The following is a 23,001-nucleotide window of genomic DNA, read 5'->3' on the forward strand; positions in this document are numbered from 1 at the left end:
ATCAGTCATCTCTTTTCAAGGGATACCTGTCTAAGAGAGGCAGCAGTTTAAGTAATAAAAAAACATAGATTCGTTACAAGGTACATTTTAACATGGATATTTTTTAATCTGCCTCTTCTTCTGTAAAGTAATTCTCCAGCTAATTTCATGCTGATTGAAAGGAAAAAAAAGAAATAAAACGCTTACATATTTTACATTACATTATTTCCTGTATTATGATTAGGAAATTATGATTTACAATAGTGCATTCAACAATCAAACTTTTGCAAAGTAACCTTCGCCACTTTGGATTACAGTTTTGGTATAGAATCAGAATACCTTTATTACATGGTTTCACCTCACAGGGTTATTCATCTGAGACTTAGCATTCCTGTTATTAAAGTCTGTATACAAAGTGACAGTATGTCTTTGGTCTTTGGTTAAGCTCCCAGCAGCCAGATAGTAAAATAGGCTAGAACCATTCTCTCAATATATCCATAATATATATATATATATATATATATATATAGCATTATGTATAATTATATTTCTGAGGTAAATATATATAAACATCTGCAGCATATTGTTAAAAGACATGCAAAATGCTGGAATGTGGACCTTTGATTTAAATATGAAAATTGAGTGCAAGGTCAAAAAGAACTTTCAGCCTAATTTTATTTTTTAGCTCAGGGTCTAAGACATTTACTCGAACTGTCCATTTGGTTGAAGCGACCTCTAGTGCAGTTAAGGTTTCTTTCACCCATTATGACTATAACTACACTACCCAGAATGCCTTGCAAAACGAAGCAGCCGACGTTTTCGCCTGGAATATTTAAATACTTTGTTCACATTCAACATCAGCAGGCTATTGTATATTAGTAAAGAAAGCCCGAAGTGCATTGTTAAATTATAAAATAAAATCTAGCTCTTAAAAAATCACATTTGAAGGGGATCATTCTAGTCAGCTAAGAGTCGTGTGTCGGGTCCTCATCCTCCCGTGTCATTGGTGAATGACCGAAGATGTCTCACAGCAGGTTGTTTGCGAGGCTGCTTAGTAAGTATATTACTAAATTATAGAGTTATACGTGAAATGTTTGCCAGTTTTGTATCTGTCACGAAAGTAAAGTTGTTGACTGCGTGCTATACATTAACTGAGCTTTGCATAGTCTTGCACTAGCTAGCAAAGCTCCCCTTGGTTGGCTGTAAGTTAGCTTCCATGCTAGTTAGCCACACTAGCTTGCCAACAGTCTGTGTTGTTTTAACCATAGGTTTTAACTCACTGACAGTTAGCCAGATAGCTAGCTTTTGGCGTCCAGCTGAAATCTAACTATAACCCACTAGGCCAGAGCAAGCATTGATCTTTGACCTTGCATGTCCTTTCAACTCAATTAAGCGTTTATGCTCAAGTTGTGTTGGTAGACCATGTGAAGCTAATGTTAGTTGTAACCTTGCTGTGATTGAAAGCAGCAACTGGGAAATAGCTGTTTAGTGAGCCTGTTTGCAGCATGCTTAACGTTACATCCCACAGACTTTTTCTTTTCGATATCTGACACCTTAGTTTGACTAGGACGATGCATTGGCAATACTATAGTCTGCTGGATTATGATGATGATAACTGAAGTTTAGGAGGTGTAACATTCCTGGCACATTAGGGTAAACTGAACTTTGTACAGTCATTGATAAGTTGTCTCTGAAAGAAGACCAAAGTTCAGATAGTGAGGGAGAATACTGCGACCTTAAGCTTCTGTTTAGAGTGCTCATATGTAACCAACATATGTTACTGTGTCCATTCTTTGAATACCAGTGGGTTGACAAGCTTCAAACCTAAACACAGGATCATTACAGTAGTCATAATCAGAGTTGTTTTCTTCTTTTTACCCCATGTTACGTTTTATGTGTTATGGTCAGGCAGCCAATGCTTGAGGCCTTTCTTGTCCCTTCTGACATTTGACAGAGGGAAGCCTATTAACCTTTGAAATTGCATCAATGAGCTTAAGGTTTCATTACACCTGTGTTAAACTAGTGCACTGGATGTTTTAAGGCACAATGAGTAGGATTTGTCTGATTTATTTGGAATCTCAACAACTCTAGTGGAAAATGTTGCGACCATACTTCTAGTTAGGTAATGAGACTCTGGGTCAAGAGGTCAAGGGGTGACAGCTAAAGGCAGAGTTCGAGTAAGGGGCCGGGAAGCACCCATAGAAGTCCTGCGCCTCCTTATTTACACTTTGACCCATATCGCTGGGATATGAAACGTACTTTCTGCAGCTGCTGGAAACAGAGTTGATAAGAGCTGTGGGACTGACCTGAACCATAATAGAAAATGTTTGGGCTAGAAAGTCAAAACATTAAGTTAAAATGGTCTAAATACTCCATAAGCTGGGTAATAATTATTTGTGAGTAACATGTAGTCATTTTAATAAATGTGTTGAAGCACCATTGTTTCCCTTCCACCCTTACCCTACAGTAGACCAAACATAAATGGGTTAGGGTGTACTACTACTACTAATGTGTACTATCCTTGACATTGATAACATTATCATACATTTGAAATAAAAATAAATAAAAGCAGCTTGCTTTGGAGGACACAATCCCTTATCTCTACGAAATATCCTGAAGCAAACTATTATGTGACACAAAAAGGCAATTGCTTATTTTGGCTATTAGGAAATACGTTTTGCCGCTTGATGGAATTTTTTAATAGGATGATCTAACTTTCTAAATGTTTGTATTTCTTAATTCTTCAGTGCAGCAGAGTGGAGTCAGCAAGACCCAATAGCTGTACACAACTTTCCACTTTTATGTTTGATCCTTAAAGGTGGGGTAGGTAAGTTTGAGAAACCGGCTCGAGATACACTTTTTGTTATATTCCATGGAATGCTCTTAACATCCCGATAGCAATGAATATCTTAAGTGCTTTGACAAAAAATCCATAACAACATTTCATCTGTGGAAGCCGTAGTACTGTAAAAAGCACGACCAATCATTTTAGCCGGCCCCACTGGATGGCCTACCTGCCTGTCAGCCTTCCATCTGTGTACAAACTTATCTCGTGCCCTCATTGGTCATGTGCGCGTTCGAGTGTGTTGGAGGAGGGGCTCTGTAAGGAAGTGGCAGATGTTTTCCGGCTGTGTATTTTCAAATTCTAGCGCACTCAAGCCGGTTTCTCCAAAATGACCTACCCCACCTTTAAGCACTTTCAATTATTTCAAAAGTATACTGTTAAGACTTTTAGGAGTTTTGTTCAGTCTTGAATGTATTCATTACATAATTCAATAACACAATAAAATAGGGTTGCTTCATATATTTTTTCTGGTCCCATATTTTAATTGTTATTTAACATAATCCCTTATCTCTACAAAATATCACTCAAAAAGGTAATTACTTATTTTGGCTATTAGGAAATATGTGTTGCCGTTTGCTGATATTTTTTAATATGGAGATCTAACTTTCTAAATGTTTTTATTTCTTACTTTTTCAGTGCAGCAGAGTGGAGTCAGGCACTGTTACACAGCCTCAAGATCCAACCTCTACATCAACAAGGACACAAAGGTCATCTGCCAAGGATTCACAGGGAAGCAGGTTTGTACTGACGTCTTGTTACCATAAACAGATGGGTTACTGTGATATTTTTGTGAAATCTCAGTTTTTCCTACACACACACACACACACACACACACACACACACACACACACACACACACACACACACACACACACACACACACACTTACAAAGGGCTGCTCGATTATGGCAAAAATCATAATCCCACGATTATTTTGGTCAATAATTGATATCACGATTATTAAATACGATTATTCATTGACTTTGAAAACATCCATTTATTGAACTTTAAAACAAATACAAATAATAATTTGAACAGTATCTTTTTAACTGTTGATTACCCTGAACGTATAATTCAACTGAAAAACCAATGCTAAAATAAATGATACATATATATTTACATTTAAATACATAATATCAAAATAATAAATACCAATAAAGAAGATCAACAAATATTTTGGAGCACACTTCCACAAGCTACTAATCATATATAAATATGATAAATAAAAATAAATTAGATCAAATATGTTGCAGTGCACCGTCACAACCTAGCAAAGCAAAATAATCGTTTTTTTTCGATTATGTTGTTTTCGTAATTGTGGCAGGCCAAAATCGTAATTGCGATTCAAATAAGATTAATTGCACAGCCCTAACACACACACATGAACACCCACACGAACATACACACACAAACATACACACAAAATATTCTCCCTCCTCTCAAAAATCATGAGGGATTATAAAAGTTTATTATTTCCATAACATGCTATTATTTTTTACCTTGATTTTCCTGCAGTGTTTAATAAATTGTCTAGATTGTTGAAGTTTATTTTATTTATACGGCAAAAATCAATGGGTTTAATTATAATATTTTAAATCATAATTAAGACCCTCAATTACAATTAGGAAAAACATTTTTGTGGCCTCAAACACACAAAACAGAAAAAAGAATGACGGTACAAGATCCTATTAAGTGAAATATGTTAATTATTAAATACATATCAAGTATATAGCCTATTACTGTGTCAACAACTAGTCAATACTGGATTAAAAAAAATATTTGTTATTTTATGTGCAGTATCATTTATGATAATGTTCATGATATGTGTGAATGCTGACATTTGGCCTTGGATCGGTTCATTCTGTGGTGCAATTGTTGTAAGATTGCTTTGAATTTATTCAAGTCATTTTCAGTTGTTTATTTCAGCTTGGAAAAATGTATTTTTATTTTGACTTTTGTTTTTCCCCCCATGACTACCCAGAGTCATCGGTTTAGTCAATGATTATACATACCAGTTATTTTTCAAGAGCATGAATAAAAGCTGAAGTGAATCACTTGAACTGTATGCAGTCAAGGAGTATAAAAATCTTGGCAAGTGTGTTCAACAAGCTAGAAACGTTGACTTTACAGATTTATTCTCCCCCTTCTGTCCTCACGCACATTACATTTTTCATCTTCCATTTTCTCTTCAACATAATAAAAAGTTGTTATATATATATATATATATATAGCTCAAGTGAACACTCCGGGTAATTAGAAAGGGATGAGAAATGAAGCAAGTGTTATTGACTGCCCATTATGGTGTCTCTGGCTTAATAAGCAAGCCATTTTTCTAATTTATTGTCTTAACATTTGCGATAATAATGGTGCAAAGTTAGTAGAAGGTAACGGAGTATATTACAATGTTTGGGAGAAAATGCTGATTCATGGCTTGTAATTCCTCTTAATAGCCCGGTTATACATTAAATATGAAGGTCCTTCATTTGCTCTTGTGATTTTGACCCTTGCTACTTTGTCTACATTGGTTCAGCATCTTCAGTAATAATTAACAGACTTACATGATTTGTTCACCAGAAAATCTATTGACACTGACCTCATTTTCTAAGGAAGGTACAACTGAAATTCACTCACAAAATGTTACCTCCTAAAAAGCATTATACCCTCTTGAGGGCTATTACTGCTTTATCTGGGTTTTTTTCATTTACAAGGGTTCCTCATGTTATAATTAGTACCAAACACTACGAAGGGCAAGTCATAGGCTGAGCTTACTAGTGTCTCTCTCTGTAGCTACTAGCTACCCACATTAAGGTTGTCACATACGGTTTCCACTGTTATCCCTTGATGTGTTCTGTATAAGCTCCTCATAGAAGCTGTATAATGTTTACTTTGAGAGACATATTCCAACCATAATATGCTTTGGTTGGATAACAAGATATTTTCAATAATGAAAACTAAAAGTCAATCTAAAGTCAATCTATTTTTTAGCTTCACTTTTTCATCAAATGAAAATATTCAGAATGTCTTGAGTGTCTTTTTTGTAATACATTCTTCCCCTTTGGCTAATGTCTGGCAAAGTAATTTTTCTGTGAGTTTTCTGTTTAGCCTCCAGTGAATATGTGAGATACAAAAGGTTAACAATATAAAGTTGAAACTAGAAGTTTCTTTGAAAAACTAATTACAGGACATTCGAAAATATTTGTTTATCTTATTTGGTAATGAAAAAATTACTATTTTAAAAATGGTAAGCTTTACTCCAGTACAAGTCAGGCTATAGTGTTCTATATTAAAGGTAAATCTGTTTGAAACAAAGTGAAAATGCAGTGCTATCCTGCACCTTAACGAGCCTGACCACATTCACAGGGTTATTTGTGCCAATATTGACAATTCAATTAAATTGTGGCAATATAATCTATACTTTTTATCCTACAAGGAACTTGTTAGGTTTACACACTTTAAGGAAAGCTCCTATGTGAAGTTAGTAATTACATATGTGTCTGGACCATAGACTGTATATAGGTCTGGACATTCATTTGCCTCATGAATGTAGTGATCAATTTACATGCAGGTGACTGTATGTCAAATATTTTTGGAAGATATTTTAAAGTCTGTGTCAAAGAAAATCCAAAGCCGCTTTAAATCTGTTTTTCCAATATTTTGCTAGGAGATTAAACTAAGCCTACATCATTATTTATCTGACAAGAGCATTTCGATTTCTACTCATTGAATATATATTTACCACTAGCTGAATCCAAGGCAAGGCAAGTTTATTTATATAGCACTTTTTAACATAAGGCAATTCAAAGTGCTTTACAAAAAATGAAAGACATTAAGAAAATGGCATTTAAAATCAGTCATTAAAAAGAAAAGATAATAAAATAAACATTAAAAGAAAAAGTACATGGATAAAAGTTACAGTGCAGTCTAAGATATGAATAGTTCAATTAAAAGCAGCGACAAAAAGAAAAGTCTTCAGCCTGGATTTAAAAGTAGTAAGAGTTGCAGCGGACCTGCAGGTTTCTGGGAGTTTGTTCCAGATATTTGGAGCATAATAACTGAACGCTGCTTTACCATGTTTAGTTCTGACTCTGGGGACAGAAAGCTGACCAGTCCCTGAAGACCTGAGAGATCTGGATGGTTCATAATTTAGCAGGAGGTCAGAAATGTATTTTGGGCCTAAACCATTCAGTGCTTTATAAACCAGCAGCAGTATTTTGAAATCTATTCTTTGACACACAGGAAGCCAGTGTAAAGACTTCAGAACTGGAGTGATGTGATCCACTTTCTTAGTGTTAGTGAGGACTCGAGCAGCGGCGTTCTGAATCAGCTGCAGCTTCCTAATAGATTTTTTAGTGAGACCTGTGAAGACACCATTGCAGTAGTCGAGTCTACTGAAGATAAAAGCATGGACAAGTTTTTCCAAATCCTGCTGTGTTAGTCTTTAATCCTATATATATTCTTTAGGTGATAGTAGGCTGATTTAGTAACTGTTTTAATGTGACTGTTGAAACTCAGGTCAGAGTCCATGACTACACCTAGATTTCTGGCTTTATCTGTTGTTTTGAACATTGCACACTGAAGCTCAGCGCTAACTTTTATACGTTCTGCCTTGGCTCCAAAAACCATTACCTCAGTTTTATCTTTGTTTAATTGGAGAAAGTTCTGACACATCCAGTCATTGATTTGTTCAATGCACTTACTCAGTGTTTGAAATGGAGAATAGTCTCCTGGTGAAATGGTTACGTACATTTGTGTGTCATCTGCATAGCTATGGTAACTTATTTTGTTGTTCTTCATTAGCTGAGCCAGTGGTAGCATGGTGGTAAAGAGAAGAGGCCCCAAGATGGAGCCTTGAGGAACCCCACATGTCATATTTGTCAACTCAGATGTGTATTTACCTATAGAAACAAAGTTGTTTCTGTCCTTTAAGTAGGATTCAAACCAATTCAGAACTGTTTCCGAAAGTCCCACCCAGTTTTCCAGTCGGTCTCGTAATATGCTGTGGTCAACAGTGTCAAACGCAGCACTGAGATCTAATAATACTAACACTGAAGTTCTGCCACTCTCTGTGTTTAAGTGGATGTCATTGAAGACCTTTACAAGAGCAGTCTCAGTGCTGTGGTTTGGACGAAAGCCTGACTGGAACACATCGAAACAGTCATTTAAATGCAAGAAATTACTCAACTGTTGAAAAACAACTTTTTCAATGATTTTACCTAGAAATGGGAGGTTTGATATGGGCCTGTAATTGTTCATTACTGAAGCATCTAGATTATTCTTTTTTAAGAGCGGTTTAATGACTGCAGTTTTCAGGGCCTGTGGAAAAATACCTGAGTGAAGAGATTTGTTTACTTCAGAAGTTGTATAATGTCCTCTAGGTTTTTATCATTAATCTGATGGAATTGTGTCATGGTGTTTGAATTGATGTTAAGTGGAGATAGAGACAACACATTTGCTGTTCCTGATGCAGAGGCACTGACTGCTTGTCTGATTTTCTGAATTTTGTCAGTGAAGGAGGCAAAATCATAGAAATTCAGAGGCTACTGACACTGGGGGGTTAGTTAGTCTGTTGACGGTAGCAAACAAGGCACGTGCGTTGTTTTTGGTAATGATGTCAGAGAAGAACGATTGCCGTGCATTTTTCAATTCCAAATTATAAAGGCCAAGTCTCTCTTTATAGATTTCAAAGTGAACCTGGAGATTTGTTTTTCGCCACCTGCGTTCAGCTTTTCGACATTCTCTTTTTTCTGTTTTCACGGTCATGGCCTTTCTCCATGGAGATATTTTCTTGCCAGACACTTCCTTTACCTTAGTTGGAGCAATGGCATCTATAACATTTTTAATTTCTGAATTAAAATGATCTACTAGCTCATTTACTGAGATGTTAGCAGGGGCAAGTGTGGAAGAAAAATTCTGAGTAAACATTTCCCTAGTATTTTCAGTTAAATATCGCTTTGTGGTTACCTCTTTTTGAACATTTTTGTGAACAGAAATAGAGCTCTCAAAGAAAACACAGGAATGGTCAGAGAGTGCAACATCAGTCACCACAACCAGCAATCCAGCCTTGCTTATGCATCCATCCCTTTACCCAGCAGCTCAGGTGATTAATCCTGGGTGGCAGCGTATTTCCTCCTTCCTCTCTGTCTGTAATGATATCTCAAGGTTGGCGCTACAGAAAGCGGCTGCACCTCACTCCATTACGCTCATTCACACGCTGCCTCCTCTCTCCCTGCAGGGAACGTTTCACAGTCAGCAGGCTCTCGACTATGGCTCGCAGGTGGTTGGAGGTGTTTCCCCGGGAAAGGGGGGGAAGACACACCTGGGGATGCCCGTCTTCAATTCAGTCAAGGAGGTATGTGTGACTCATTATCCATCTATGGGTGTCCCTTTTTTATTTCCCTGTATCCTGTGAAGGACTGCAAAGCTTTTACATTTGAAAGAAACATTAGGTGGCACTATTTCATAACTTTTAGAATTCTCATTATTAATGCACCACCGATACCTTTATTGCTCGCCTCAGGCAAAGGAGGGCACAGGGGCAGACGCCACCGTGATTTATGTCCCCCCCCCGTTCGCGGGAGCAGCCATTATCGAGGCCATCGATGCCGAGATCCCCTTGGTGGTGTGCATCACCGAGGGCATCCCCCAGCAGGACATGGTGAGAGTTAAACATAGGCTCCTGCGCCAGGGCATCACCCGCCTCATAGGCCCCAACTGCCCAGGAGTCATCAATGTAAGCACACACACACACACACATACGTATACCTTTGCATGTATTTTCTTATGTATTTGTTTGTGGCTGAAAGGACCATCTTCCTCTCTAGGATGCAGTAGAATTATTGATTTTAATGCATTTGTTTTTGCTTTTATTTTAAACTGTTTTGATTAATGTTCAATGTTAGCAGACAAATACAATGTACAACTTAAATAAATATATAATGTTAACTTTGTTTTAAGCAGTGAATGCATGGCAATTACAATTAAACATTAAATGTGTATCTTTTCTGCAGCCTGGAGAGTGCAAGATCGGGATCATGCCAGGCCACATTCACAAGAAGGGAAGAATTGGTGAGTTTCGCTAAATTGTCGATGACATTAATAAAATGACACACTTTAAATTCCTTGTTTGGATCTTTAAGTATTTAATTTATACATTCAAGCTATGGGAGATTTGTATTTAGGAATATTAGTTGAATAACTAATTAAATAACATGTTTAATTCTATAGATAGAAACGACTGAGGGAATCTTGAAGTCTAATGTATCAGAAAAGACTCAATTATATTCATATACCTTTTTGTTTTTTCCAAATTAAACAACGTCCTTAATTTATACTTAAATTGAGCTTCTGTTGTTGACAGCTTGATGAGGAATGTGTGCTGCTGTTGACCAGTGAACCTTTACAATACGTCTGTTTTTATATTAAATCGACTGCCGCTACTCCCAAAGCATAGACACAACAGCTGTTACTGAGCTGTGATCTCTTTGTCTTCGCTGTCAACGATTCAGTCAATGTTAGACAGAAAAAGACATCTGCATTATATCATTTTATCACCCCTGACTGGAGCAGTGATTTTGTTTTATTTTACAAGAAATATCATAAAATGTGTGCTTGTAAACTTTTCCTTTCAGGTATTGTGTCTAGATCGGGTACTCTTACATACGAAGCTGTGCATCAAACTACACAAGTGGGCCTGGGCCAGTCACTCTGCATTGGTAAGTAACCAATAACCTGGGGCATATTGAATTTAAATTTAGCACACAGTAACACAGCTCTTAGTTTTATATCCAGGCGATATTAAAACAAGCACTTAGCTGGGACTGAAAGAACAAATTGATCCTGATACAGTGGATCGCTTTATGGGTGCTGGAAGACGACACGGAGGAAATTGAACAGAGAATAATGGAGGGAATTTCATTTAAGTATGTGTAGCATTTGGCTTGGAGACAGGACGGTCACTTTATACCAGGCACTCAACATCACATGCCCACATTTAATTTGAGCCTCTTTGTGAATGTTGGCAAGGCCTGAATTATAAGACGTAAAAAGACGGCTGTTGTGATGTTTCCTTACATCCGTCTTCAACAATTATGATGAAGGGGATACAAACTCTCATTACAATTCCACTGAGGAAGAAAAAAGAAGGTGAATCCAGTTAAGTCACCTTGCACCAAAACTTGACGCATTCCGGCAAAGAACCCTTTGTATTGAAAACAAGCACTTAATAACTTCACGATCGTTGCTCAAAATATTCCTGTCCAATGGAAACATTGAAGTAGCTGCCATCTTTGAAGGGCACCATTGAGATTAAACAAACTGATCAAGCCCTTAAATGTCTTTGTGCTGAACATTTTAAAGCAATTGCGTCTCATCTACTGTGGTTCCATTTCACATTATAACATGAAACATGAAGTTCAAAACTGACAAACCTTTGCTATAAAGTATTCAATGAATATTGTCAAGAAGATAAGAAGAAACTATTCATGGAGCATGGATTTAATAAATGCTTTTGAGCTGCCTCTTTTCTTCCTTTTCGTTATCCATTTTGATGAGTGAACTTTAATTTCCTGAAGCAGCTAAATGTTTTAAAACCTAATCATAATAGAACAGGTTCTGTATGACTTGCAGGTAATACATTAATTTCTACAATTCCCCACTAAAGATGTTGAATTCATTATTACCCTACCTTTCTGCCCCACAATCTCCCCAGCCTTGTTCCTGTAACTTTTTATAGCTCAACCTGAAGCTGGGACATTATTTAGAACAATGTTTCTTCCTGTCTTGCTGTCAGAAGTGAATCTTACTAACTGAATTTCTTCACTCGTCTATCCTCCTTATTGTCATGCTCAGTGACAATGATGGGTTGAGCCTCTACCATGGCTGTTATTGATGCTGCAGTGCATACTGGGACTAATCTGTTTTAACTCCATCATATCATGCAGACTTACTCTGATGAAACCCAGCTTTATTACTTCTTGGCAATGCAACAAGTATAAAGATGAACCATATCACAAAAACAAAATTGTTATCTACTTCCAACAAATCTCCATGTGAGGGCTCGTTGGACACCAAAATCAACTGAGAAACAACTGCTTCATTATTATTTAGACATTTTAATTACTGGGTGTCCTCCAACCAGACTTCATAAAGCCAGCGCTGCAACGGTATTAAATATTGTAGAGTTCATTAAGAAGGTTTATTGGTAGTTCTGTTAATGACTTGTTAAGTCTGAGACTGACCTAGGGGCTGCTGCAAATTACAGCTAATACAATATTTAATATCACCGTCATCTTTGTTGCTGCTAATGTGCTTCTCTGTGATAATTATTCATGTCGTTTTTCGTCTTGGTCCTGCCAGGTTTTTTTTTATTGGAGAAATATAAATCTAGTGGACATTTTGTCTTCTAATATGTATCTGTGGAAGGTTTGCCCATGCTATTATAGATCCTGGTATAATATTTTGTGGAAATGATATTTGAAAATGATAACAGGACCCTTGAAATTTGGGAATACAGTCACAAGTCATGTATTCTTGAACCGAGAGGTATGTGCTCAGAACAGTCTCATAATACACACATGCACACAGAAGGATTCACACTTGTATTTCATGATCCGCAAAAGGATTCACACTTGTGTTTTTCAATGCACACACAAATGTGTTCCGTTTCATATACATGTAAATAAAATCCAAATACAGAAAAAAGTCTTATGTATTCATATGAGCATGCACATGAACCTGCAAACACAAACCGCTTTCTGTGCACGGATCGCTGTGCATTCGTGTGTGGGTTTTTTAAGACTCCCCTGACGGTCAGCCGATTCGTACTTGTAATTTTTTCTATCTATAGCCAATCAGATGTCTCCTAAATTCTAAGCCAATCACATGAGTGCGCCCCCACGAGGGTAGATTTATTGCGTTCATGACGTAGCGCTTCATGTACGCATTTTGTGCAGTCCGGAGCTGACAGCTCCATGGAGCCTGCCTGCAGGCGCTAATCTCATTTATATTATTAAGGTACAGCGCCACTTTCCAAATCATTGATGAATGCTTGTGTGCACAAAAACGGCAGGCAAAACTGTTTTAAATGGGTGTTTCCTGTATGGTGAATACAGCTGCTTTATTTATGTCTGTATGAAGTTGTTGTGAGTGTGGAGGGAGCAGCTAGGTTAGCTTAGCCTAATCGATCAGTGCACTACGAAGCCAGTGCTAGACAGTGAACTGTCAACGGGGGGAGCCCCGCCGGTCATTATCGGCTCTTAATAGTTTGATCGGTGCTCTCTATAAAGGCCGATCAGGAGAGCTGGATCTGATCGATATGGACATAAACGCGAGTGAAGTATAACCGGACGGGAGAGAGAGATCAGATCAGCTGCTGAGTCTGATGGAGACACGCAGCTCTACATAATCACCTGATGCTCCGCCCTCTGTTTAGCGAGCTGACCGGACAGCGCAAAATGCGTATATGAAGCGCTACGTCATGAACGCAAGAAATCATACCCTCGTGGGGGTGCGCTCATGTGATTGGCTTAGAATGAAGGAGACATCTGATTGGCTATAGATAGAAAAAATTACAAGTACGAATCGGGTGAGCGTCAGGGGAGTCTAAAAAAAACCCACACACGAATGCACAGCGATCCGTGCACAGAAAGCTGTTTGCAGGTTCAGAGGATTTAAACGGAAAACAAATATGAGGATCAAAAATACATATGTACAACTTTTTTCTGGAATTGGATTTTATTTACATGTATATGAAACGGAACACATTTGTGTGTGCATTGAAAAACACAAGTGTGAATCCTTCTGTGTGTATTATGAGACTGTTCTGAGCCCATAGAGAGGGGTCATTACATTCCAATAAAGAGAGAAGGGTTGATTGGGTAGCAAGGAAATCAAACAAACTTTTATAGTGACTGTGAAGTAAAAAAAAAATGCATTACCTATAACCCCAGTCAATGTTTACATTATTTAAAAAGTACGACACACTGTTCTGTTTAAGCCTTAAAACAACTTCAACCGATATTTGTAAATTAACAAATGGGTTTCAAACCTACAGAGAATAATGAATTATGCTCTACTCACATCTATGAAGCAATTTAGCATCTCTCAGCTTATTGATTAGATTTTCTGACTTAACTATTTTGATTCTCACAGAGTTGTTTCCAGACGCAGCAGGCAGCTCATAAAAAACTCTTAACAACCCACTTTGCACTACACCTAAGCTGCTCTGCACTAAAGGGAGCATTTAGCAGCTAAAGAGACAGGTATTTTTTCTTTTGAGTTGTTTTAGCAAATACATTACATCTCTCTGTGGCACAATGTGTAAAAAGAAAACACATTTATGAAGTACTTCCATAAGCCTCTTGAGTTGTGTGTTAGATGACGAGTAATGCTGAACCTAATTCTGCTCACATTAAAGATTTCAGGCAGTGCCAAAGATATGAGTTCCACCTGCCTCTTGTTTTGCTGAACAGCCATGTGATCCTCAAATACTCACAGGAATTTTAGCAGTCTACAACTAGTGTGTGTTTTGTCTCCTGCTAGGTATTGGCGGAGATCCATTCAACGGTACGGACTTCATTGATTGTTTGGAGGTGTTCCTGAATGATCCCAAGACAGAGGGCATCATCCTTATTGGGGAGATTGGAGGCAATGCTGAGGAGAATGCAGCGGAGTACCTCAAACAGCACAATACTGTAAGGGAAAAACACCCATGATTTAACCTCACTCTCCTTGTTCTGTCCTCTGCTGCAGCACATGTTTCTGTGATCATAACAAATGTATCCTTAGCTCTTAGTCATGCCTTTTCAAGCCTACCAGCTGTAGCGAACACTGAAAAGCATCGTGTGTCTAGAACAATGTGTCCTTTGTTTTTGATCACTGCCTCAGGCTGTCTCTCACTTCTCTATGTCCGTGTGATAAATAGAAAGAGTGACAGCTGGGGTAAAGGTATGAATCACGGTAAATGTTCCAAAAATCTACAGTGTTGACGAGCAATGCACCTTCAGTGATGCCCACATGTGATGAAGAGCAGCAAGGTTATTATCGGCTCATGTTGCGCTCTAGAAATTGACATTTTTAACTCCACCAGCCCTGTTTCGCAATTCTCTACCTGCACATGACTTTTAATCCGTCAATTGTGTCGGTGTGTATGTGTCTGTGTTTGTTTCTGTGCATGCGCGCGGTCTAATGGTGCTCTTGAGCTGAGAAATGGATTTCAGTTGCCCTCGGCTGCTCTAATGCATGCAAATCTCCCGCTGGCGTCTCGGGAGAATAACTTCTCTCGTTCAACAAATAAAGTACAAACACCCCCCCCACGCCCTCAGTGTTGACAGCAAGGGGCAGTTCAAATGAAACACGTGCTCAAAAAGCCCAGCAGAGTGTAGGAGTAAGCTGCAGATCCTCCGCTGAAAGTCAATTGAGTAGAACATCCTCAAAAACAGTGAACATTTCTTAATGGTTGAGGAGAGCACAAAGAGGTCTGAACACTTTGGTTCAAAATGTACTTCATTTGAATACATTTGGATTCACATCACAAATACCCTTACCAAAAGGAGCTCCCATGTGTGCATTTGTTATGAATGTGGAGCAGAGTGTTGCTAGAAAGAAGCAGCAGGTGAGCTCAGACAGAATAGATAAATAAATACGACCAAATAGTGACTTGATGATCAAGTTTCGCTAATTTAGGAGGTTTTTTTATTTACAAGACCTTTAGCGCATTGATATGTTGTATGAAGTGACCTGAGCATTTAATTTGCAGTCTTGAACTGGCAAGAGTAATCTGCCAATATGTCTCAGACTCATGCATAATGGAACACTTTCCTCTGCTTTAGAGCAGTGCTTCTCAAAGTGTGGTCCGTGGACCACTGGTGGTCCGTGAGTATATTGGTACAATTTTAAATAAATAAATAAAAGTTTTCCGCACTCTCACGCGAATATTTCTGCAATGGAGCGAGCTTAAGTTTCACTTTCGATTGCATCATATAGCCCAGCGCAACACCTTCATCACACATGTTGCCACTTGTTTGTACCATTTTCAGGCGATTTGTAATCTGTTCTAGAAAAACACTAACTAGTAGTCCTTGGTATGAAACAGTTTGAGAACCACTGCTTTCGAGGACGAGATGGGATGGAAAAACATGTTTGGGCTGACTCTGAAGAACCATGTTAACCTCTGAATGCTTCTCACATCTGTTCAGGGATTTTATATAGGTTTAGTTTAGTGTCCATTGAAGGAACTTTTAAAACACAATTTGTTGGCTCTAATAAAATATGTCATGGTATATTCCTTCATGGCCACTGAGCTACATCCCTAATAAAAAGATGGGGGGGTAGAAAATCTTCTACGCAAAATGCATTAAAGCTTCATCTGTTCAGGTTGTAATGGTAAGTAAAAATCAAAAGTCATCCAGACACAAAACGCTATCAAGTGAGAGAGTGACACAAAATAATAATCCAATCTGGTTATCGGGCACCGTGATCAGATTTTGGGTCAACTAATCGTGAATGGCCCCCAGAAGAAAGTTACATTGTGTCTTTACTAGCTGCGCCCGCGGCCACTTCAAACCAGAAGAATGGTTTCAACATCACAGCAGACTTAACTTTAGCAGAACATTGTGTTCATGTACAGCGGGACGCCATTACTCACACTAAGTGGTTAACAGAGAAAATAGTTCCTTTAACACTCTGCATTTTACACTCCCGTGACAAATCTTGCCACACGGGAAACTAAGCGTTTACTCTGCTCTGATACATTTAGAGTCCAGTGTCTTGGTTGATTTGTGTCATGCAACATTACATCTATTGAACTCCTGTTTGGAAGAGACACACTATAGCAAAAGGTGAAGAAGTATTGATTTCAGTCGTACAGTTGAATTACCGCAGACATTTTATCTGCCGACACCTTAATTCTGTAGAATTCAAGAAAACAACCTTATAATTCCAACTAAGCTCTGCTGTCAGATTTTATGATGCAGGGCATATTTCAAGGTTCAATCTTCATCAGTGTCTGAGGCGCTTGCCAACATAATATGGTCTTAAAAGTCACCTGTATCAAAGGTCTGCCAGAGTTTATGGGCTCTCTGAAGTCAGAAGGTTTTCCTCAGAAGAACCATATTAGAATTTGCTTCATGCATATCAAGTAGGTTGTAGAGTATTTGGCACCCAAGCTACCATAGAGGTTTACTGAATTTCTCTCTATTTCAGCCCCTTGATTTTTAGCCTGGCCTGTCTCCACTGAGCTTAGCTAAAGCCCTCCTAATTCTGTGAAACAACACAGAGAACTAACGCAGGATGTAGTCTGGAGAAAAGGGTTGGTGAGCGCCGTGTGTGCGAACACACGCCAGTTTTATTCATGCCTACCCGTCATGTGTATAGGGCCGTGTAATTGTCTCCGTTTGCCTTTCTAAGCTGGAGTACAATTTCTCCCCTTGGAGCAGTGCTGTTTTTGTGTTCATATAATAAAGCCCTCCTACAGGCCTGTTGGTGGGGGAACTACCCTATTGGTCTCATAATTAAGGTAATATATCCAAACTGCTAACAGTGGAAAACAATAGACGGGTAGAGTGAATGATAGCATAACTCCCCTCGCTGTATGCATTGTTAGTACTCAGTATCAAGGGAGGCAGGGATTAATAGAGTAATTAAAACCCTTTTCGTTTGAGGTAGATTTAAGACCTGATTCACATGAGGGTGGTTTGTTTTATCAAGAACGTGATTTGACTCCTGAATACTGAGCGAGGTTCGGTGCTAATTTGTTTTGTGCTTACATTTTTCACCGCTGCAGAACAGATGCTTGCAACGTGTTCAGAGCACTTTAAAGTGATATTCCTTCTTTTAATTTCCCCATAACAGTGCATGTGTTAATGTCTCATTAGCGGCGCAGTTCTAGTGTGTGTGTGTGTGTGTGTGTGTGTGTGTGTGTGTGTGTGTGTGTGTGTGTGTGTGTGTGTGTGTGTGTGTGTGTGTGTGTGTGTGTGTGTGTGTGTGTGTGTGTGTGTGTGTGTGTGTGTGTGTGTGTGTGTGTTGTGTGTGTGTGTGTGTGTGTGTGTGTGTGTGTGTGTGTGTGTGTGTGTGTGTGTGTGTGTGTGTGTGTGTGTGTGTGTGTGTGTGGTGGTGTGTGGTGTGTGTGTGGTGTGTGTGTGTGTGTGTGTGTGTGTGTGTGTTGTGTGTGTGTGTGTGTGTGTGTGTGTGTGTGTGTGTGTGTGTCTTGCTTATGGTGTTATTGCTGAAGATGAATTATTAGCTCTCTTCACCTTGGAAATGATCTTAACTGTTGAACGTAACATCCATCAGCGAGCAGGCAGCACAGACAGCCACCGAGCTAATCAGTGCCTGCATGACTAATTACCATCTCAGGAATGAGATGATATGAAGTGGCAGGGGGCTGAGCCCCTCTCTGGTCATACACCAACCCATGCAATTAAATGGCTTGATTGACCCTTTGTTTTAATAATGCAGACCGAGGCAGAGCTGGCTGGTTAGACAAGCCTGTTATCATCTGTAATGGGAGGACATGGGGTGTTTAATTTCTTATGAATGAATAGAATGCAGGTGCAGAAAGCTAATGCTCGCTGTTTTCATCTATTTCTAGTTTTTCTCCCTTCCTTCCTCCTCATACACTTTGTCGCTGTGCTAACTGCACTCACATCCTCACTCTTTCCCTGGATCTTATTCTGTTTTAGTCCATTTTCACAGAATTTTATGCTCATGTTTTTTTTTTGTATCCCTCTATTTTGTCCAGGGTGCTAATGCAAAGCCTGTGGTGTCCTTCATCGCCGGGCTAACGGCCCCCCCCGGCCGCAGGATGGGCCACGCTGGCGCCATCATCGCTGGTGGGAAGGGGGGAGCCAAAGAGAAGATTGAAGCCCTCCAGTCAGCTGGAGTGGTGGTCAGCATGTCCCCTGCTCAGCTGGGCAGCACCATTTTCAAGGTGAGTCCTTCGGTCCAGCAAGATATTATTTATACACCGGCTGAAAGAGAAGGCATCATCAACACTTTATGTACTATGAGTATGAGCGGCATGTTTTTGACTTAAATATTTCAAATTTTTGCTACTTCACAACATTTTAGAGAGTAATATTTTAATTCTTTACTCCACACAATTATCTGACCTTCTACCTTTAATTACAGGTTACGATTGAGTATTAATAATCCAATGATATAGATTACATCTAAATATACATGAGTACATTTACTTTTGATACTCAAAGTATGTTTTGCTGATAATATTTACATAATGTTTAACTCCCATTGACATAAGGTCTTTCCAAAAAACCGTTATGCTTGTACCCTAAAATTGACAATCTGACTACGTCGGACTGAGTAATATTTTCATCATAATTAATCTCTCCTCCTCTAACATTCCTGTTACATCTTTGACATCTAAATAAACAATAAGGCAACAGGAGTTCATGTCTGAATAATCATTACAAAAAATACCAGAGGTATTGGGCTCAGATGGTCTGATTATTTTTTTGTGGGCCTCCTCCATAAATCTAATCTCTTTCTGACTTGTATCTCTTTTCCTCTCCCTTACTTCAGTTTCCATCTTCAATTTCTGTCTGGAGTGTTATTACATTTTCGATGTTACATGATTTTGGCATGACATTTAAACATTTATACTAATAATGGTAACATTTTACACAAATAAACTAAACCAATCATATGATTAATTATGCTTTCATTACACAGAGAAATATGTTAGCTCATTAGAGCTGACGTTATGTAATTATCGTAATTACACCGTAAAAATTAAATATCTTGTGATTCTGGTCACTTGTGGCACCATCTTTCATCACCAAGCAGTTACAAATTGAAGAGGGTCAATTTAGGACGAAAAAATATATTCTGGTCGTAGCAATATTTGAGATTGAACTTTGAATACGCCGTAAAGAAAGGCAGAAGAGAGCGGCAGAAATTAATAATCGCATGTTGACAGTGGCTGACTTGGCGCCCTGCTTCTTTATTCCCATCTATCTTTGGGGAAGCACTGTTAACAAGATGTATAAAATGTGAAAGCATGTATTACACCCATTCATCATCTTTTACTTTCATTAGCACTGCTGGCGCTCCTGCACGGCGATATAGATTTGCACACGTTTTTGTTCTCGAAGTTTAATTCATAATCATTGTGTGTAATGATGAAAAACGTGCAATGTGGTTGTTCATTTTGCTGCACATTGTGTTCATACATCTCTGTTAATCTCATTGGCTGCCGTAATAGAAGCAAGTAGGCATTACGAGAGAAACAACGCGGCCCCCGACTCAGGGGGGAGCTTCTCTGCTGTCTCACCTGCAGGAGAAGTGAAGACGCATTAGATACATGCGTCATCTTATCCATTAGAGGTATAAGCATCATACTTACAGCTACAGTTGATGGATTTAGGTAAAAAAAAAAAGTAAGAAATAACCTCCTTCATACATTCATTCATTGTGTCTTTTTTCAAGTGGCGGTTGTTTCCTCGTTCATAATAACAACAGAAAAATTCATCGTCATGTGAGATAGGGTTACCAATTACTGAGGAGACTATGGCTGCGAGGGAGAGCTCTCATCAACAAGGTTGTGGGTCGATGTATCCTTGGGCAAGATACTTAACCCTGAGTTGCTCCTGATGGCATGGCCAACGGTGTGTGAGTGTGTATGTTAGTTCCTAGAGTAAGGTACACTGCTCTGTGTGAATGGGTGAATTACATATATAAAGTGCTTTGAGGGGTCGTAAAGACTGGATAAAGCGCTATATCAGTACAGTCCATTTAGCTAGCATTGCTCGGTCTCAAAATGTTTCATCCTTCCAGCCATTTGATCAAAAAATGATATTTGATGGCATCAGAACTTGTTTTCTCTTAACATTTCTAAGACGGATACATGGAATAACTGTTGAATTTACACTGTCACTACTGAGATAATTAAAAATACAATAAATCCCTCCTGGACCTTGGGCACAGGAAATGCAAAAAACGTTTCGTATCTATATAGTGTATTCATATCTTATGTGTCTTAACATATACTAAATTGTTTCTGATTTGAAATGTTTATTACTAAATGAAGCTGTCAGTCACTCGGGTGTTTGTGATTTAGCAGATTTGATGGTTGTCTATGAAGCTCCCTAACTAAAGCATTGTATTTTTAATAAGCTCAGGACAGACATTGTGCAAATGGTAATCTTCTTATTTGGCACAAATGTATCATTGTCCTGAAATAAACACGTTTTTTTGTTTATATTTCAGCTTTACTAATGTTCTCCAAATAACCCTACATGTCATGTTAGTCACAAAAGATTATTCAAAAAGATGCAACGCAACTGGAAAATAGTACATTATAACTGAATGAATTATGCAGTGCAGTGATATCAAAGGAGTTTTCAGTGCAGAGAAAAGAGAGCAGAAAACATATTGTGGTTCTACTTGTTCATCTGAGAAGAGCCTGATTCATATGCAAGGTAGAATAATGGTGACTTTTTTAGTTGTTTACAAAATATCTGGAGCTTCTAATCGCAGCAGCAGATAATAATATTATTCCATCCTGCTCAATATTCACATGTGTTGGGATGGGAGCAGACAAACAGAAGCAGTACGCATTTAATCTCCAGATTCTGTTTGTGTAATATATTCAAAAGTTCAAGGCGGCGCTCGCAGGGCTTATTTATGCCTCACACATCTGGTTCCAGGTGTGTTAAGGCTGTCGTCTGCCAGCATGTAAATATCTGACTCTTCTTTCAGTTTCTATTCAGACATATTTTCACCTGCCCTTACGAGTGGCAACCTCCATTTTACTCCCACCTCCACTCTTCCTCTTGACTTGTCAGGCATCCCAGTCTGGGTCTTTCCTCCTCCTCTCTGTCACAAACAACTCTGCCACCTTACATCCACACTATGATTCCTGTCTTCTACCCTTGAGTTACTGTCTGCCTCTGTGGACTAACAAAGCATCTGTCTGCGTATGTCACAACACCATCCTCCCCCTTCTGTCTCGCCATCCCATTGCTCTTCTTTTGCTCATTTCCTCTACAGCTTTATCCCTAATTACTGATCCCTGCGCCTCTCTCTCCTTCACCCCACTGCATCTATAAAGCAAAATGTCTTCTCTCTTTATTCCGTCCTTCCCAGAAAGTGGAGGTTAGTGCGGGCCAATATTGCCTCTCAAGCACTTCCTAATATATTTCCTCCTGAAGGGGGCAGTAGTCCTCCAGGTTTCCACAGGCCGCCGAGGAGCGGGCCAACATGTGCCTGAGAGCTTGTGTGTTCTGCAGACCTGATAAATGACATTTGCATTAAAGTGACTTTCCCCCTGTGGAATGGGAAATTCTTGGGGAACGACATATTCTATCATCCTACGGTTTGCGTGATATTTCCTAAATTGAATATGTAAATAGCTACATCCTTTTTAATGGCTAACATAATGCTTTCTCATTTGTAGTCACATGGTTGGACTGTGCTGATAAACACAGTGACTGTAACCTCTCATAAATCAGATCTGTGCAGATGTGCAGCCTCTGTTAATCACAGGAAGTGAGCTGTTTTACTGTTGACAACTGGAACTAACTGACACGTTCAGCGCAACATGTTATGCACTCCAGGAAGGAAAAAAAACTCAACCGGCTCTCCAGAGCTCCAGCCGCCTCGCTTTCCCCGGCTCAACAGCAAATCTGATACATGGGATCAAAACAGAGACTGAATTTTGCATGAATAAATCATTCACTTCTGTCTCACTTCATTTTTGCATTGTGTCTCATTCTTCCTTTCTTTTTCTTGCCCATCTCCTGTAGGAGTTTGAGAAGAGGAAGATGTTGTAAATTGTGCGAGAAGGCACCTGACCTCTTAGCCTCCCCAACCCTGACATCGAGATGAACAGCCTGATTCTGGAGGTGGATATGCCCGACAGCATCTGTTAACCGCCATTATTTCAACCAAGATGCGTACTTGCAGTGTTTATATTGTAATTTCTGCCATGAACTTGTACCTTGCACATACACAATAAAATAAAAACAGTGTCCTCCTAATGCTATCCTAGAGAAGTCGTTGTATACAAAGCTTTATAGATGTGTTTGTTCCTCCTCCACATTATGACAGCCAAATGATGCTTACCTTAGTGATCTGTTTGGTTCTGTACACACATGCTATGACATGCTCATCACTCATTTAACTGGCTGTCCACCTGAATAAGAAATATGTCTATCATTTCC

General features: G+C 38.9%; 1 protein-coding gene across 1 annotated transcript; it reads left to right on the forward strand.

Moving 5' to 3' along the window:
• Positions 1–770: 770 nt before the first annotated feature.
• suclg1 (succinate-CoA ligase GDP/ADP-forming subunit alph) lies at positions 771–23,001 on the forward strand. Its single transcript, XM_034216459.1, has 9 exons — positions 771–1,033; positions 3,461–3,561; positions 9,057–9,173; positions 9,342–9,554; positions 9,832–9,889; positions 10,453–10,536; positions 14,363–14,514; positions 18,561–18,749; positions 22,585–23,001. The coding sequence occupies exons 1-9, from the start codon at positions 1,000–1,002 to the stop codon at positions 22,609–22,611; spliced, it is 975 nt and encodes a 324-aa protein (XP_034072350.1). The 5' UTR covers positions 771–999; the 3' UTR covers positions 22,612–23,001.

Source organism: Gymnodraco acuticeps, unplaced genomic scaffold, assembly GCF_902827175.1.
Source record: "Gymnodraco acuticeps unplaced genomic scaffold, fGymAcu1.1, whole genome shotgun sequence".
Taxonomy (NCBI): Eukaryota; Metazoa; Chordata; class Actinopteri; order Perciformes; family Bathydraconidae; genus Gymnodraco; species Gymnodraco acuticeps.

Bases quoted from the DNA above. Each gene is read 5' to 3' on its own strand.
- suclg1 (XM_034216459.1), top strand. From the start codon at position 1,000: ATGTCTCACAGCAGGTTGTTTGCGAGGCTGCTTA. The intron at 3,562-9,056 runs GTTTGTACTGAC...CTCTCCCTGCAG, and splicing joins AAGGATTCACAGGGAAGCAG to GGAACGTTTCACAGTCAGCA. The intron at 18,750-22,584 runs GTGAGTCCTTCG...CATCTCCTGTAG, and splicing joins TGGGCAGCACCATTTTCAAG to GAGTTTGAGAAGAGGAAGAT.